General features: G+C 43.8%; 2 protein-coding genes across 2 annotated transcripts in view; both read right to left on the bottom strand.

Annotated features, from left to right (window-relative positions):
* magi3b (membrane associated guanylate kinase, WW and PDZ domain containing 3b) overlaps nt 1-2448 on the bottom strand; it is an 86422-nt gene extending 83974 nt beyond the window's left edge. Inside the window, exon 1 of the mRNA XM_077601885.1 lies at nt 1729-2448. Within this exon, the coding sequence (XP_077458011.1) occupies nt 1729-2035 (307 nt within the window). The 5' untranslated portion in view covers nt 2036-2448. The remainder of the gene's footprint in view (nt 1-1728) is intronic.
* A 1206-nt stretch (nt 2449-3654) lies between these two features.
* On the bottom strand, nt 3655-13880 carry lrig2 (leucine-rich repeats and immunoglobulin-like domains 2). Its single transcript, XM_077602937.1, has 18 exons — nt 13288-13880; nt 12724-12798; nt 12395-12529; nt 12176-12319; nt 11931-12074; nt 11630-11773; nt 11322-11465; nt 9528-9608; nt 9367-9438; nt 9192-9260; nt 8950-9113; nt 8480-8791; nt 7398-7679; nt 6869-7309; nt 6623-6775; nt 6305-6445; nt 5958-6185; nt 3655-5236 (listed from the first exon to the last, which is right to left on the bottom strand). The coding sequence occupies exons 1-18, from the start codon at nt 13473-13475 to the stop codon at nt 5079-5081; spliced, it is 3075 nt and encodes a 1024-aa protein (XP_077459063.1). The 5' UTR covers nt 13476-13880; the 3' UTR covers nt 3655-5078.
* Nucleotides 13881-14408: the final 528 nt, after the last annotated feature.

The following is a 14408-nucleotide window of genomic DNA, read 5'->3' as shown; positions in this document are numbered from 1 at the left end:
GCTAATTGATATTGGAAAGAGGATCATTTAAATGAAACAAAATGTTTGCAAACTCATGCTTTTGCTTGGGAGAGCAGTGCAACGAAATACTTACGTGGTGTTCATGGTGAAACTTGATTTGCATATTAACAAAGGATTCAACTAAGAGCAAAAAATGTGTAATATACATCACATAAACTATCGTTGACTATCAAAACAATGGTTTCTTGCCATTGCCAACTAATTAGAAACCAATATTAGTCACTGTTCTACCTCACCACAAAAAAACTGAAACGATTTACAGGTTTGGTGTGAACTGCTTCAAATCCGAATCTGCCACAGACAAGTAGACAACCAAAAACAGGAGAATTCCATTTTTTCTGAGGAAAGGAAGAATTGTTTTATATACGACCTAACGATATTCGGGAGACCTTGAAAGATGAGTTCTGCTTGTGTTGGCTGACTGTTGTTTCACTTCATGCACTGCAACACTAATCTTTGGTTTAGTGGGCCAGTAAAGAGCCCAAACAACACACGCACGTTTTAGGGTTGGCTTGGCATCTCAGCTGCTTGCCGCTTCAGGATCGTTGCAATCGTCTGCTCTTTCAAGACACAATTCCCGCACATAAGCGAGCCGGACCATCTCGCGACGGCCGCAGTAAAGCCCCCGGCTCCGTGAGGGTCCGGCCGGAGCAGCATCCTACCTTATTATCTATCAATGCGGCGATGTCAGAAGCGCTCACGCCGCTCTGCTGCTGGCTTGCGTGCACATGTGCAGGCCGAGTCATGGAGGCCTTGTTTCTAAGCGAGGCAGTGCACTAGACTATGTGTCTCCATGCAGGCAGCCTCGCCATTATTGCCATTATCGGCGTCCGATCGCCCTGGAAACGTGAGGGGAGCCGAGTCGTCGCACGACTTTGGATGACGGAAGGTATTAACTCTTTGGAAGCCGCTGACAGAAGAAGGATTCATCACATCATGGAAAGAAAGATCTAGTAACGTCATAAATAATAGACATTTTCTTTTAACCCAAAAATCAATGATAAACCGGGTCAACGTTTTAAAGTCATCATTGCCATTGACTACCATGTATTTCAGATCTGTTCTTGGCTGCCATTGACAGCAATAGACGTCCTGTCCTTTTGAACTGGAAAATTAATCTACTGATGAAGTCGTGATGGTTGAAGCAAAGATGCTTTTAAAAACAGTTTTTACTTTGACCACATACTGACTTTGAGATGACTACTGAAAACACTCAACCCCTTAAAAGGACCCACAAGGAAGGAAACAAAGTCCTTCACTGCCAGCCTCTCAGTTAAGATGAATTTGACATCTATCGGCGGCAGCCAATGAGATCAGCAAAATTTAGGTGGCAAGATCTTACTGATTTCAGTTGGTATTTCCAGGTCGCACAAAAAGATACATATCAGGTTCAGGGAAAACTTAAATTGTGTTTTTTGAAACTATATTACTATAGTAACATGAAACTATGCTCAATACGCTGCACATGGTTAAAAAATAACACATAAAAAAAACATTTTCAGTTGATTCCAAATACGAGCTCTTCCACTGTATGAACGCATTAATTGGCATTTCAATGGCTCTCAGCGGGAACGCCGATTTGAGACACGAGATGATCCACAGACGGATTGGAACGCGTAACTCGGGGCAACCTCGCGTTTTGCTCATTTTACATTAAAAATAAATAAATACATGTGTAGTGGTGTATCCGGGGATGCCTTGACTCACCGGGCTTGACGGTCTTGAGGCGAACGGGCTCCCGAAAGTGTCGAATGACGGCCAGCGTGTCCCGGTTGGTAAGTCCACTGACGGGCGTCCCGTTGACCTCCAGCAGAACATCGCCGTAGTAGGGCAGCTTCCCGACGTGGCACACCAGCACGTCCAGCTTCATCTGACCCAAGTGCGGGAACTGACCCACCTCGGCGCCCCCCAGCACCTCCACCACGGAGCCGAAGTCGCCTAGGTTGCCCCATGACACGGCGCACTCCACCACCTTCCCGGACCAGTGTTTCTTCTTCTTCAGGGTTCTGGACATGATGCTTTTCAGTCACGTGCCAATAAAAAGTCGAGTAGAAGCGCGTTTTTAGGTGCTCTTCTTTAAATGTCACGGCCTAATGAAGCCGAGCCAATGAATCTCCGGCCCGGTTCATCTCCCCGAGTCATTCCCACCGGTGGAAGGCGGAGTGGAGGCTCATCGACGCGGTCATACCAACGAGCGCGAGGGCGAGCGCATGTGCGTAAAACGCCGAAGAAGCGATGCAATCACGGCGTCTCTCTCCTCCGCGTTCAAATGACAAATAGAAGCAAAAAATAGGACGGATCGGGATCATAAAACGACGTCAGGCGAAGATGCAGACGGTCCAAGTTAAGGCGACCACTGTCTCCGGGAGACGCCGTTGTGGAGGCATCCGATTCCGGTGCGGCTTTGAACACACCTGGCTCAGCCGAGTCTCGTTTCAAAACGTTACGCCCCCTTTTTTTAATCGCTGGCCGCACTGACGCCTTGTTTGCATTTGCACGGGCGCTGACGATGGCGCCCTCTTGTGGATGATGAATGCTGATCGAGTGGCAGTGTCCTTAATTTCACCTTAAAATTCATCAATTTTATTTGATTGTACAGGGTGAAGAAAATTATCGTTGCTAGCCCGTTTTTCATAACGGCAATTGCTGTTTGTTTGAAAAAATACGAACGCCGTGAAAAAACTAGGAGAACAGCAAGAAAATCATTGAAATTATATTTACATGCATTAATATAGAAAATGGATGTCAGTCAAAACATGTTGAATCAAACTGTGTTTTAATTCAAAAAGTAAGATTCATGAAGAATGCATAGTGATTTAAAAACTAATTCATTAGGTAGTACATTAAATACTAAATGCAGAAATTAATTTATTGCAGGTACAGAAAATGACAGCACTTTTGACAAATGCTGTCCATCAAATGGTTAAAATAAATCATGCCCATAACTCAAATCATAAGATCAATCGTTGAGAAAATGCTGACTTGGGTTACGATAGCTATGAAAACAATTGAGCTCGTATCGCGAAGCACCACAGCTAAAAAGTGTGCCAAACGTGATTGATGAGGCCATCAAGGCTTGTATAGCGCCACCTATTGATCAAACAAAGGAGCAATTTCCTGCTCCAGTTGGCAGATTTGTGTTCAGTAGGCAGAACGCCATATTACACCCTTATTTTTGGGTTGTCTGCATCTAACAGGGTCGACGTGCATACCCAAATCATTCATGAATTATTAGCACTTGTCTCCTAATCTGCAGATTTGCCTTATTTTTCCATGCAAGTTTCATGAGCTCCTCTTCTGCATTCATGAGACATTGTTTATTGGATACAGTTCTGTAGAAGGGTGCCAAAGAAGTGGTTTATTAGGAGAATAAAGAATATACAGTAAATGTCATTCATTTTTTTTCTGCTTCAATGATAAACGGGGGTACTTACGCTCCAGTGGAGCAGCCTGGTGTCAGCACTCTTGACTCATAAATGTCATATGTCAGTGATGTCATCATAGGCAGTTCATTAAAGGTGATGACAATTTAAATAAAAATGTTTTTTGGCATAAAACTAAAGTTTAATTAATGTGTGTGTATATACGCTCACACAGTTGATGTGTATTATTGTCAATAGCTACATAACCAGATGCTTTCTTTTTTTTTATTAAACATGCTTTATACAATGTACAAGGTCCAAAAATAGAATTGGAAATAAACTTCAAGAATACAAAAAGCAGCACATAATAGCCAGAGCCTTTTTACTATAATGGTAAACTTTGGTTAGAAAAAAACAACAACAAAAAAGTGGCATTGAGATGATAAACAACATAATGTAGGTCACGTGGAAATATACAATGTAAAGTGATGTCATGTGGCTCCTTTAGGCAAACTTTTGAAAGCATGTAAAGGTAAGACAGAAATGTTTTTAAGTAGAACAAGAGAAACAAATGAGGAATGTTTCATTTCCAATGTCATTTTAAAAAAAGTAAACTTTTCTTTTTAAATGTAAATGCACATAAGGCTTCCGTGGTTTGACTGCTTACTAAAACAAGCACTGTAGTGAGGCAGGAAAGACCCTCGTCGTACCATTGCAAAACCTGTGAGGGTTTACATTAGGAAAGTACCGATTTGCGACAAAACACAGAAGGACTTCGAACAATGCCGGCCGGGAGCGGATGAACAAAATCCAAGTGCAAAATGTGATGTAAAACGACTACATGGTCACTCCAGTTTGTGCATGCTGAATTGGGCGTCAAATGTCAAACGGTGGGGCGGCCTCAAAGTCAAAATGAAGCCCCAAGTGAGAAATATTTTTGCTGTGCTTCCACACAATCTGAAATTATGCATTAAAAATTTAAATGGCCCTTAAAAAGGTGAAAGTTGACTGGCGACCAGTCCAAAGTATAGATGGATTGACATACATCAGAGTGGCTAACATCTCCATATCTTCATCTGAGGTTTAATTAAGTTTCAGGGTTCCTTTGTAATTCCCACCAGAAAGTTCCTGGGTAAAATAATGAGTACCAAACATATTTTAAAAGGAGAAAAAGCATCAAATGTAAGCTGATCGATTACTAGCCTGTACATAAAAGCATACATTCTACACTTTATTTTCACAGTGCCAATGCCATTTCTGTGCAGGACGACTGTGGGTTCAGGAATAATAAACGATCACCATTAAATTAAGTGCCTGTGAGAGGTGAAGGGAAAAAGGATCAGTGCGGGTGTCACCTCAATACAGAGGACACTGTCATAAAAAATAAAAAAAAGAGAACATGATTGTCAGGAAAAAGCTCCTCCCGGTCCATAAATGCTTGAATAGGAAGGTCGAGAGTCTATTCCTATGTAATGGTGACATCAACCTTCGGTTGGCGACCCACCGTCGCTTGCGGTGTGGTCGCTGATATCTCACGGGCACTCCCGCGCGAAAATGTCCCTCCCAAATTTACATTCGCTGCGTCCGCGGGAGTGACGTGAGGAGGATGTTGCATAAACACTCCGAATGGGAGAATCTTTGGCAGAGTGTTGAAGGAGGTAGTGGGTGCAGAGGGAGACTAAGTGGAGGTGTGGTCTATGTGGGTGCAGGGTGGTCCTGAGTGTTAGTCCTTTTGGGGGGTAGTCTATGGATCTGCGTGCTTGTCAGCCCGTCCCCCGCTGGAGGAAGTGTCCTGTGAGCGGTTGGGGGTTTTGAGTTCTTCCTTTCGCCCCACAAGGAGTTGCTGTGGAAGTCTAAAGACAAATATTCAATTGGATAAGAAACAATTTCAAATGGTGAATTTGTTCTTAACAGCCCTGATATTGATGCCTAGTTAAAATAAAATACTTCAGAGTTGACTAATTAACTTCTAATTCATTATGAAAGCCGCTTATCACCATCAATGGCAAGAAAACACACTGCTTATTAGGAATCTAGTCGTGAAACCCTACTTTCGCAGAGAAAGGAAGAAAAGCCGTACTCGGCATGAGTCGAGGCAGCTTGAGGAAGCGGCCGTTCATTACAAATGTGGCAGAACTGCACGCTTAAAAAAATATATATAGGGTGAAAAGTGCTCTGTGATTCATATTCCCGGAGGGATTTTCTGAAAGCATTTGCAAATTGGGAGGGGAGGCACGGTATCTATCCTTTAAATTAATGATTAAAAAGTTTTACAAAGCCAAATTACCCTAGTTTCATTTCACAGCTTTCTAGAGCTTTCAAAGAACTTCATATTGATCTCCTTTTTGCTGCCTAATGGGAAAAGTCTGTTTATCAAGCGACAAACGAGTTAAATGGATGAAATGTTGGAAATTATTAATGCAATGCCAACACCACTCATACATTTTTCATGAGGTTTTCGGAATTATTTTTCATATATTCACTCAAATTAGAATTGAACACAACAAAACTGAAATCCACTGTAAAGGGAAGACGCTGTTAAAAAGGAAGAATTTAGCAATGTTCACATCTTACCGCAGTCATCCATTGAAACGCGGCTGCTCGGCCTTTCGGGGTCCCGTCTGCCGAAGAGGCGCTCCAGAGCGGCGTCCTCTCGCCGAGCGCGCTCACCGTAGTTGGGCGGGTCTTTATCCGGCACGTCCTCTTCGCCCAGGTAGGCGTACGGGCAGTAATCCCGCGTTCGAGAGTAAATGTTGGCGTTGTCGTAGCAGTCGGAACAGATGACCAGGGAACCTGTTCCACCTTAATATAAAATACATGACATATTTGCTGAAATGATTTCCTTCCATTTTTCCAATGCATAATGTGACATATAGGTGTAATGCAAAAGCTTCCTTAGGACATCTGTTTGATTAACAAACCTGACAGGGCTCCAGCTGGTCCGTCGCGAGCCTCCCCGGGCTGGAAGCCGCCGCGACCTGCGAACAGAGAGCCCGCTCTGCAGTGGAGTCGGCCGTGAGGGTCCGTTTCTGCCTCGCTGCTTGCGTCTCCGTAGCAACCACCTGGGTTGCACACGGGACCGAGAGTCAGCAAATCTCACCACGAAACACTAAGTCAACTCACCGGGTGCCATTGACGAAATAGTTTTCGTAGGAAATAATTAAACGGAGAAGCCACTGATTTTGATACGGCGACAAGAAAAAAAAAAGTGTGCACGCTTTTGAATAACGTGAACTCACTGTCTGTGCTCTTGTGAATGTATCCATTAGAGAGAGGAGGCATGAGTTGTTGGTGGCTGCCGGCCTCAGAGTTGCTGTAGCCTTCTGGAGGCTCTGACAAAGTCCCCTGAGAGGAAAGGTAGCTTGGGATGTCTGGCGGCAAATTCATCTCATCTGGGGAAGGAAAACAACATATTTGAATGCAAAATGGTTCAGAATTGTTTTGTTTTGTTCCATGACGATAGCCTAGCACCACCATTTGCGAACCTGTGTTGGTAATGCTGTAGTCTTCACTTTTCCTGCGCATGTGATAGATGACGATGACCCAAACCAGCGAGGTTCCAACCACGCAGCACACGACCACGATCACCACGATGCCCATGGTGGTCCAGCCATCCTGGTCATACGCGGCGCCGGTGTCGCAGTTGGGCGACGGCGACACGCCCAGGTAGATGTGCCCGCGCTCGGTTCCCAGCGTATTGGACATAATGCACGTGTACTTCCCGGCGTCGCTGTGGCCGGCGTCCACGATGATGAGGAGCTGGTTGGCAGCGGCGAAAAAGTGTCGCTCGGTGAGCACCAGCGGCCCGTCGTCTTTGGTCCAGTTCAAGCGCGGGGCGGGGCTGCCTCTGGCGATGCACTGAAGCACGGCCGTTTCGCCTCTCGCCACTGTTCGGTCTTCCAGGGGACGCATAAACGAGGGGGTTTCTGAAATAGGAGAGGACGTCTCAGAGCTACCTCGTAATAGCGCGATAGTCAACCACAAAGCAGTTGTCGGTCAAAATCAACAACTCACCCAGGACAGTAAGAGTGGCGTTGGCTGACAAGCTGCCAGCCGCATTCTGCGCCGTGCAGCTGTACACGCCCATGTCCTCCGCCTTGACTTTGGCGATGAAGAAGATGTCGTCGTCGGGCATCACGTGCATCCTGCGCTCGCGGGCGGCCGGAAAGTCGGTGCCGCCGTCCTTTTGCCAAGCAATCTGTGGCGAGGGGTGGCCCTCGGCGGCGCACTCCAGCCTGGCCATGGTCCCGGTACGAATTGTCAGATCCATGGGGGTCTTGAGGAATAACGGCAACTCTGTGAATGCATTGGGTACATGTTACACTATAGTGCAGGCCGGACCATTTTAGATCTAATATCTAGATTTTTTGCATTTTTTAAAATTGGATTAAAAGAACTGGATCAAAAGCCCTAACTAGTCCATTTTTTTATAGATCTAAACCAATGTTTATTTGAGCATTTGTTTCTTAGTATTGGAAAATGTCTTTTAATCATGTTTTTATTTCAAATGGAAACAAAGTTTTTTTTAAGTGGAAAATGGAAAATATTGGTATATTTATTTTTAGATTTTAGAAAATGCTTTTTGAACTAAAAACAAAAAAGAAAAAAATTGCAATGATTGATTTTAAAAAGGGGAAAATCCGGAAATGTAATGTACATCTATCATCATTTGAATTTGATCCTAAAATAGAAACTCATGATTTACTTTCTCGGGCCGCACAAAATGAGGCGGCGGGCCAGATTTGGCCCCCGGGCCGGCACTTTGACACCTGTGCTATAGTGTTTATCTGCCAAACTGAGGGGCCAAACCGATAATCGGCTGATTAGGGTAAAAATAAAACGCTCAATCAATAAATTATATTGCATTTCAAAAAGTCAGGGCAATGTGTCGACTGCAAAGTAGGTTGATCAAAAATTAACCAACAAGTAATCCTTTATAAAATAAATCGGCAAATATCGACAATGGTCAACAAATCGGCCGTAAAGCTGTTGCCGACAATCAATTACTCTTTTAATTGAGAGAAGCCTGCAGTCTCAACGCAGTATGTCGACAATTAAGGTAGTCTTCTAAAAATATTCAATAGTGACGTACTCACCGTTTACAGTGAGCTTAGCCCTATTGGAGTAGTTGGCACCAAAGTGGTTGGACACCACGCACTGGTAGCGGCCCTCGTCGGTAAAGTTGACGTTGAGGAGGTGCAGCATGGTGGTGTAGATGAGCTCGCCTTCCTGGTACCGGGCGTAGTTTTGGACCTCAGCATCGTATAGCACCTCGCCGTCTTTCCGCCACGCCGTGCTCATGGGCGAGTCGCTGCTGCTGGACGCCACGCAACTCAGAGTCACGTTGTTGCCGCGCAGAGCTACCGATGTTTCAGGGTGAGTGCTGATTCGAGGCTTGGGGAAGTCGTCTGTCGGGTTAAAAGAATTACATTATTGCGTTACATTTAGATGAGGTAAAAAAAAAACACTGTGTGGGAAAAAAAAAAAGCGAGAGCAAGGAAATAACCACACATTGGATAACAAGGAACATTTCATGGCAACAAGGTGATACGCAATCAACACTGACCACAAACAAAGTCATCTAGGTTGATTGAAAGGACATCATGACCGAGCAGGACGACCGGGTGAGCGCAGACGGCGGAGACGGAATGAAGGAAGTGGTTGTTGGTGACCCAAGGTCCCAGCCACTTCATGTGGCAGTCGCACAGCAAGCTACTTGTGTTGAGGATACTAGAATAAAACAAGAAAAAATGGATTAGGACCAAAATTCTTTTTTTATGGGCTAAGATATATCTTTTTAATACTCACAACACTTTGAGCTTTGTATGCAGCAAAGCCTCCGGGTGTATTGACATGATGTCATTTTTACCAAGATCCCTGACAAAATACACATAAAAATAGGTGGATTACAAACAATTGGACCACTATAAATCAATGAAACAACAGTGAAAGTGCTTCAATACAGAAGCAGCATCTCACTTACAGGTGCTCCAACTCCTCCAGACCCTCAAAGGCTTTCTTGGTGATTGACTTGATTTTATTCTGTTGTAAATTGCTGAAAAGCAAAAGGTTGGACGGTGAAGTCGTTGCTTGTCAAACAACTTTTGCTGAAATGAATCCCAACAACTTAGTGAGTGTTCTCACAGTGTGTTCAGCTTTTTCATTCCATCAAAAACACAAATGGAGTCTTCAATGGCCCAGGAAATTTCATTGCTGTGGATGTCTCTGTCAAAACAAAGGTTACATATTGGGTTAGAAACACAAATAAGACCAAACTTAAAAATGATTACATCTTACATCTTCTCCCTCTATAACCGTATGTGGTCGATTGGTCGCCGGTCTTTTGATTGCGGTCTTTTGGTCGCCCGGACCGCGACAACGGGCGACCAAAAGACGGGCGACCAAAAGACGGGCGACCAAAAGACGGGCGACCAAAAGACGGGCGACCAAAAGACGGGCGACCAAAAGACCGGCGACCAAAAGACCGACGACAAAACAAGGTAAAACAGCACGGTCTACGCATCAATAAAAGCCAACAATGGCCCTGAGCAGTTTCACTGAGCCGACGTGTGAGTGTAGAAGAGAGTGTATAAGAGTTTGTATGTACATTAGTTGTCCCCTTAGGAAGGTACGTCAGTTAGGGTCTTAACAAGTTCTCCAACAAAAAACAATAAAAGTACGGGAAATTTGGAGCTTTTCTTTAGCCTAATAATTAATAGGGCGTTAAGTATGACTAAATAGTAATTCACAGTTTGTACTTAGGGAATTTGAGCAACGATTTAAATGGTAATTATCAAAAACCTTCCGGGCGACCAAACGACCGTGTACCCTCTACAAGACAACCCCCAAAGTCACGCTATCAGTGGGCCTGTATTTCGACGAGTGGGGAATGAACTGGCCTCCCGTTTGTCCACGGGCCATGCGGGACCGAGCTCCTTTTGTCCGACTCTCCTCACGCTTGGCAACTTCTGAAAGAACTCCTGCATTCTCTCGATTCCCTTCTTACATGAACGCACGCACCCATACTGGTATGTCAAGCTTTTGCAGCTGACCTCCTTCTCCTGTCGCAAATAACGAGTACGCAACATTTCCTCACAGGTGGATATACGATGACGAGGCTACATTTTTGCAATTCGTTCCATTTTCGCAATGGGAAGGGGTCGGCCTATAATTGCAGGAGTTACGTTACTACACAGGGTGGCAATATACATAAGGGGGGGATATTCAAAATAGATTTTAAAATTGTTGACAATCAGAACCTGGACAGAATATTAAAAGGCAAGATCATCCTAAAAACTAGATGGAGTGTTTGGTGGATGAATAGTGCAGATGACAAGAAAGCAACAAGATGTTGGAAGATTCTAGAAACAGAGTATGGATTTAAACTGCATGGTTCAAATGCCAGTTCATATTTTGCACTTACAAGTGGCACAAGGAGTGAAAAGGCAAAATCTGTCAATGGCATTGCATCATAAAAGCAAGATCGCAAAAAAAATAAAAATGTAGGTCAATTTCTGTGATCAGCCTATTTCAGCGTATTTCCTCAATCAAACATGACGTTATTTATAATTGGCCACTTGGAGCTTCATCTGCAGTGTAAATCCAGCCTAAGGTGATGATCGTGAAAACATGAGAGCAACACAGACCATATGAGTGAGTGCAAACTTGAAACTATGAACATTTCTACCGTTATCCTCAAATGACTAGAGAAGTGCTACACACTAAAGAGTGAGGCAAACAAACCTGCCATCTTCCTTCAGAATGCACAGAGATCAAAAGTGAGTCATAAAATATTATTCCTTGAAATTGCAATTATGTGAAGCAAAAACAAATATTTAATAGACATGTTTCCTTCTCACAAAAGCAGTTTTTGGTGAATATCTTTAAGGATGGCCCCGGACTTAAACGGTCATTCTTAAAACATAAGGTCACACTTACAGTGTGCGCAGATTGGCCAGGCTGCTAAACACCCGCTCTCCCACGTGGCTGATGGAATTTTCGGCCAGATTCAGGGTCTCTAAGAGACCCAATCCCACAAAAGCGGTCTCCTCCAGTCTGGTTAGATGATTGAAGGACAGGTCCCTGCAAAAAGAAAAAAAAGAATTTACTACTATTGATGGCAATTGACATCCAAACGGTTTAATTGCGAAAGGTCGGCTGCAAATAAGATGTAAATAATGTCAGTTCAAATGAATCAGACGTCTTAGCTCGTCAATGGCAGTGAATGGACGTGAGAACGCACTCACAGCTCTTCCAGTTTTTGGCAAAACTCCCAGGCGTCTGGTCGGATGATGCCCAAGGCGTTCTGGCTCACTCGCAGGACACGCAACATGCGTAGGCCGTACAGCCAACCTTTGTTCACCTCTGTTAGGTTGTTGTGTTGAAGCTCTCTGAAAGAAAAACTGGGTTTCACAATTGTGTTCCAATGAAAGAGAGCAGTTTGTAATAGTTTCTTGTCGGGAGGATTGATATCAAGTAGGCATGTGCCGATAGCGGTAGCACGACAAACTGATTTCTTCCCATGCCTTCTAGAAATGATCCACTTACAGTTCTTCCATGTTGATGAGTCCAAAAAAGGCTCCGTCCATGAGCTTGGTGATGCCGTTTCGTTGCAGCTTGAGTGAGCGCAACGAGTCCATCCCCTTGAATGTCAGGCTGTCCACAATCTTGATCTTGTTACGCTTCATTTCACTGATCAAGTCATACAGATGTTGCCGTGTTGTTGATTTTTTTTCTTTTTTTTTTTGCATCATTGAGCATCTGAGCGTGTGTACTCATCTGATGATACTTACAGAAACTGCAGACTGGAAAGTTTAAAGACTCTGGATGGAAGCGCTGTCAATCTGTTCCTGTTGAGCTTCAACACCAGCAGGGAGCTGGAAATGTTGTCAAAACAACCCGGCTCCAGGAGGCTGATCTTGTTATTACTTAAATTTCTAAAAGGAAACAAAAATTTGTAAATGTTCTCCTCGTACTGTTGAGATTTAAGCACACGAAACTTGAGGACTTACAGATACTTCAATTGCATGGAGGGGAAGGTTCCCACCCTGATCTCTAAAAGGGAGTTGGACGTCAGGTCCAGCGTCTCTAGAGACTCGTAGGGCAGCAGTTGATCCATCAAGAGCTCTGCGATGTGGTTGTGTATTCTAAATCATGCAAGGCATATGCAAGTGTGAGTCAAGATGGAAAATTGCCCTATTATTTATTCATGTTTGCAGATTAGAGGGAAAAAATGACGCAAATAATCTTCAACTACATGCGTAATCGACGATGTATTACCACTTGGATGACTCCATGGAGCATCAGAGATGAAAGGTGATTTAATTTATTTAATACTTACAATGACAGTGATGAGATGTTGGCAGAAGCTTCACCAAGGATGGGGAGAATTGTCAGGTCATTGTGGTTCATTGATCTGAAACGAAAGTTAAAAAGACATTAACGTCAATGGTTGCCAAACTTTTACATTAAGTAGTAGCCAACAGGTTTCATTATGTTAAAGTATATCTAATATTGCAATTTGAGCTACTGTGACATCATGCAACATTGAAAAATAACAATGCACTGAAACAAATACATTTCTGCTGATAGAGTGAAAATTAAATACAACACATCTCGATTAAAGTATAGTTTGACAGATTTATTTTTCAGACACTGGACAATTGAATTGAATAGTTGAGTGTTACCTCTAGAAACAACCATGAATTTGATGTATTTATTCTACTTTATTGTTTGTATTTATTCTGTTAGGTTTTTTTTGGCCCAATACGAGAGCATTTAACAAAGTGAACAATGTTCATATTTAATTATTTGACAAATGTGTGGCAGGCAGCGTCAGTTATCGAGATGCTCTTCCAGCTTGGAGCAATTTTAGCCCATCCATGTTAACTTGACGACTACTTACACTTGGCTGATCCCCTCCGGAGCGTCCGAGGGAGCCGTCGAAAGCCGTTTCCTGTTGCAGTCCAGTACCCCGATCTCGTCCGGGCTCGTGGAGCAGGAGCAAGGAGCCGGACACGACTCGAAGGCCCAAGCATTCACACTGAGAAGCACGAAGACGAAGGCCGAGGGAAGGGGACAACATTCCGCCATTTTAAATGTCCTCTAGCTACTTAGCTACTTAGCTATCTCGTTTTACTTCACTATTTCCTAATCCTCCAGTCAAGGTGGTCCCGCAACTTTTGCTTGGTTAGGCAGAAACTCGCGTGAACGCCATGATATAATCCCGGTTTCGAATGGAGCTTTTAAGAGGAGTTTAGGCCCAGTTTCAGCCCAGCATCTTGGCACTGATTTTTCCTTTTCTTCTCCTTCCCCGTGCTTGGAATTCCTTCCGCTCCGATCTGGACTGCCGACACACAAATGCAACTTTCTCAAGCGCCACGTTTCTTCCATGCCACGTACGCGTCCAGTTGCTTTTAAAATATTCAGCCAGGTTGTTCAAAAAGATTTGGCGTCATTTCGACTTCTCGACGCGTCTATTGAGAATAACAAAAGCGCCCGCTGTTGATGACATGAGATATTTCCAGGTCCCACCCCCTTTTTTCCTTACAAAAATATGGAGGATTCTATTGGCTCAGATACAAGTTTGTCAAAGATGTAGGCGAATTTGATTGGCCGATGTAATAAATAGGTATTTTACCAGAAGATACAGAATACACTGTACAGACGCTCCCCTACTTACGAACATTCAACTTACGAACAACGGTACATACGAACATGTCTGCAAATTGCGTTTAAGTCCAAAAATGTTCGCAAGTCCAATTTTGTATTTCACGCCTTTTTCGGTGTAGTACTGCTTTCCGCCGCTAATACCGACGCCTGGCGCTGTGAGAGCTCAGCTCACCCAGCATCTACCTTCTTCTTCGTTGCAATGCGGAAGTGCGTGAATGTATCTCCATTGTGCAAAGAACCTTTTTCATTTGTATCATTAAATATCTCATGCATCCAATATTGAATATGGTTGGTAAAAAGCTAAAGGCTTCTATTGAGGGAGTTGCAAGGAAGAGTCAAGCCATTTCTTCTGAA

The sequence above is a fragment of the Stigmatopora argus genome, chromosome 6 (genome assembly GCF_051989625.1).
Source record: "Stigmatopora argus isolate UIUO_Sarg chromosome 6, RoL_Sarg_1.0, whole genome shotgun sequence".
Classification (NCBI taxonomy): Eukaryota; Metazoa; Chordata; class Actinopteri; order Syngnathiformes; family Syngnathidae; genus Stigmatopora; species Stigmatopora argus.
This window is presented reverse-complemented; position numbering and strand designations above follow the sequence as displayed.

Excerpts from the sequence above, each read along its gene's own strand:
- lrig2 (XM_077602937.1), bottom strand. The coding sequence starts at position 13,475 with ATGGCGGAATGTTGTCCCCTTCCCTCGGCCTTCGTCTTCGTGCTTCTC. Across the intron at positions 9,609-11,321 it reads CTGGCCAATCTGCGCACACT|AGACATCCACAGCAATGAAA; the intron begins GTAAGTGTGACC and ends TTGTTTTGACAG. Across the intron at positions 6,186-6,304 it reads ACCAGCTGGAGCCCTGTCAG|GTGGAACAGGTTCCCTGGTC; the intron begins GTTTGTTAATCA and ends TTTTATATTAAG.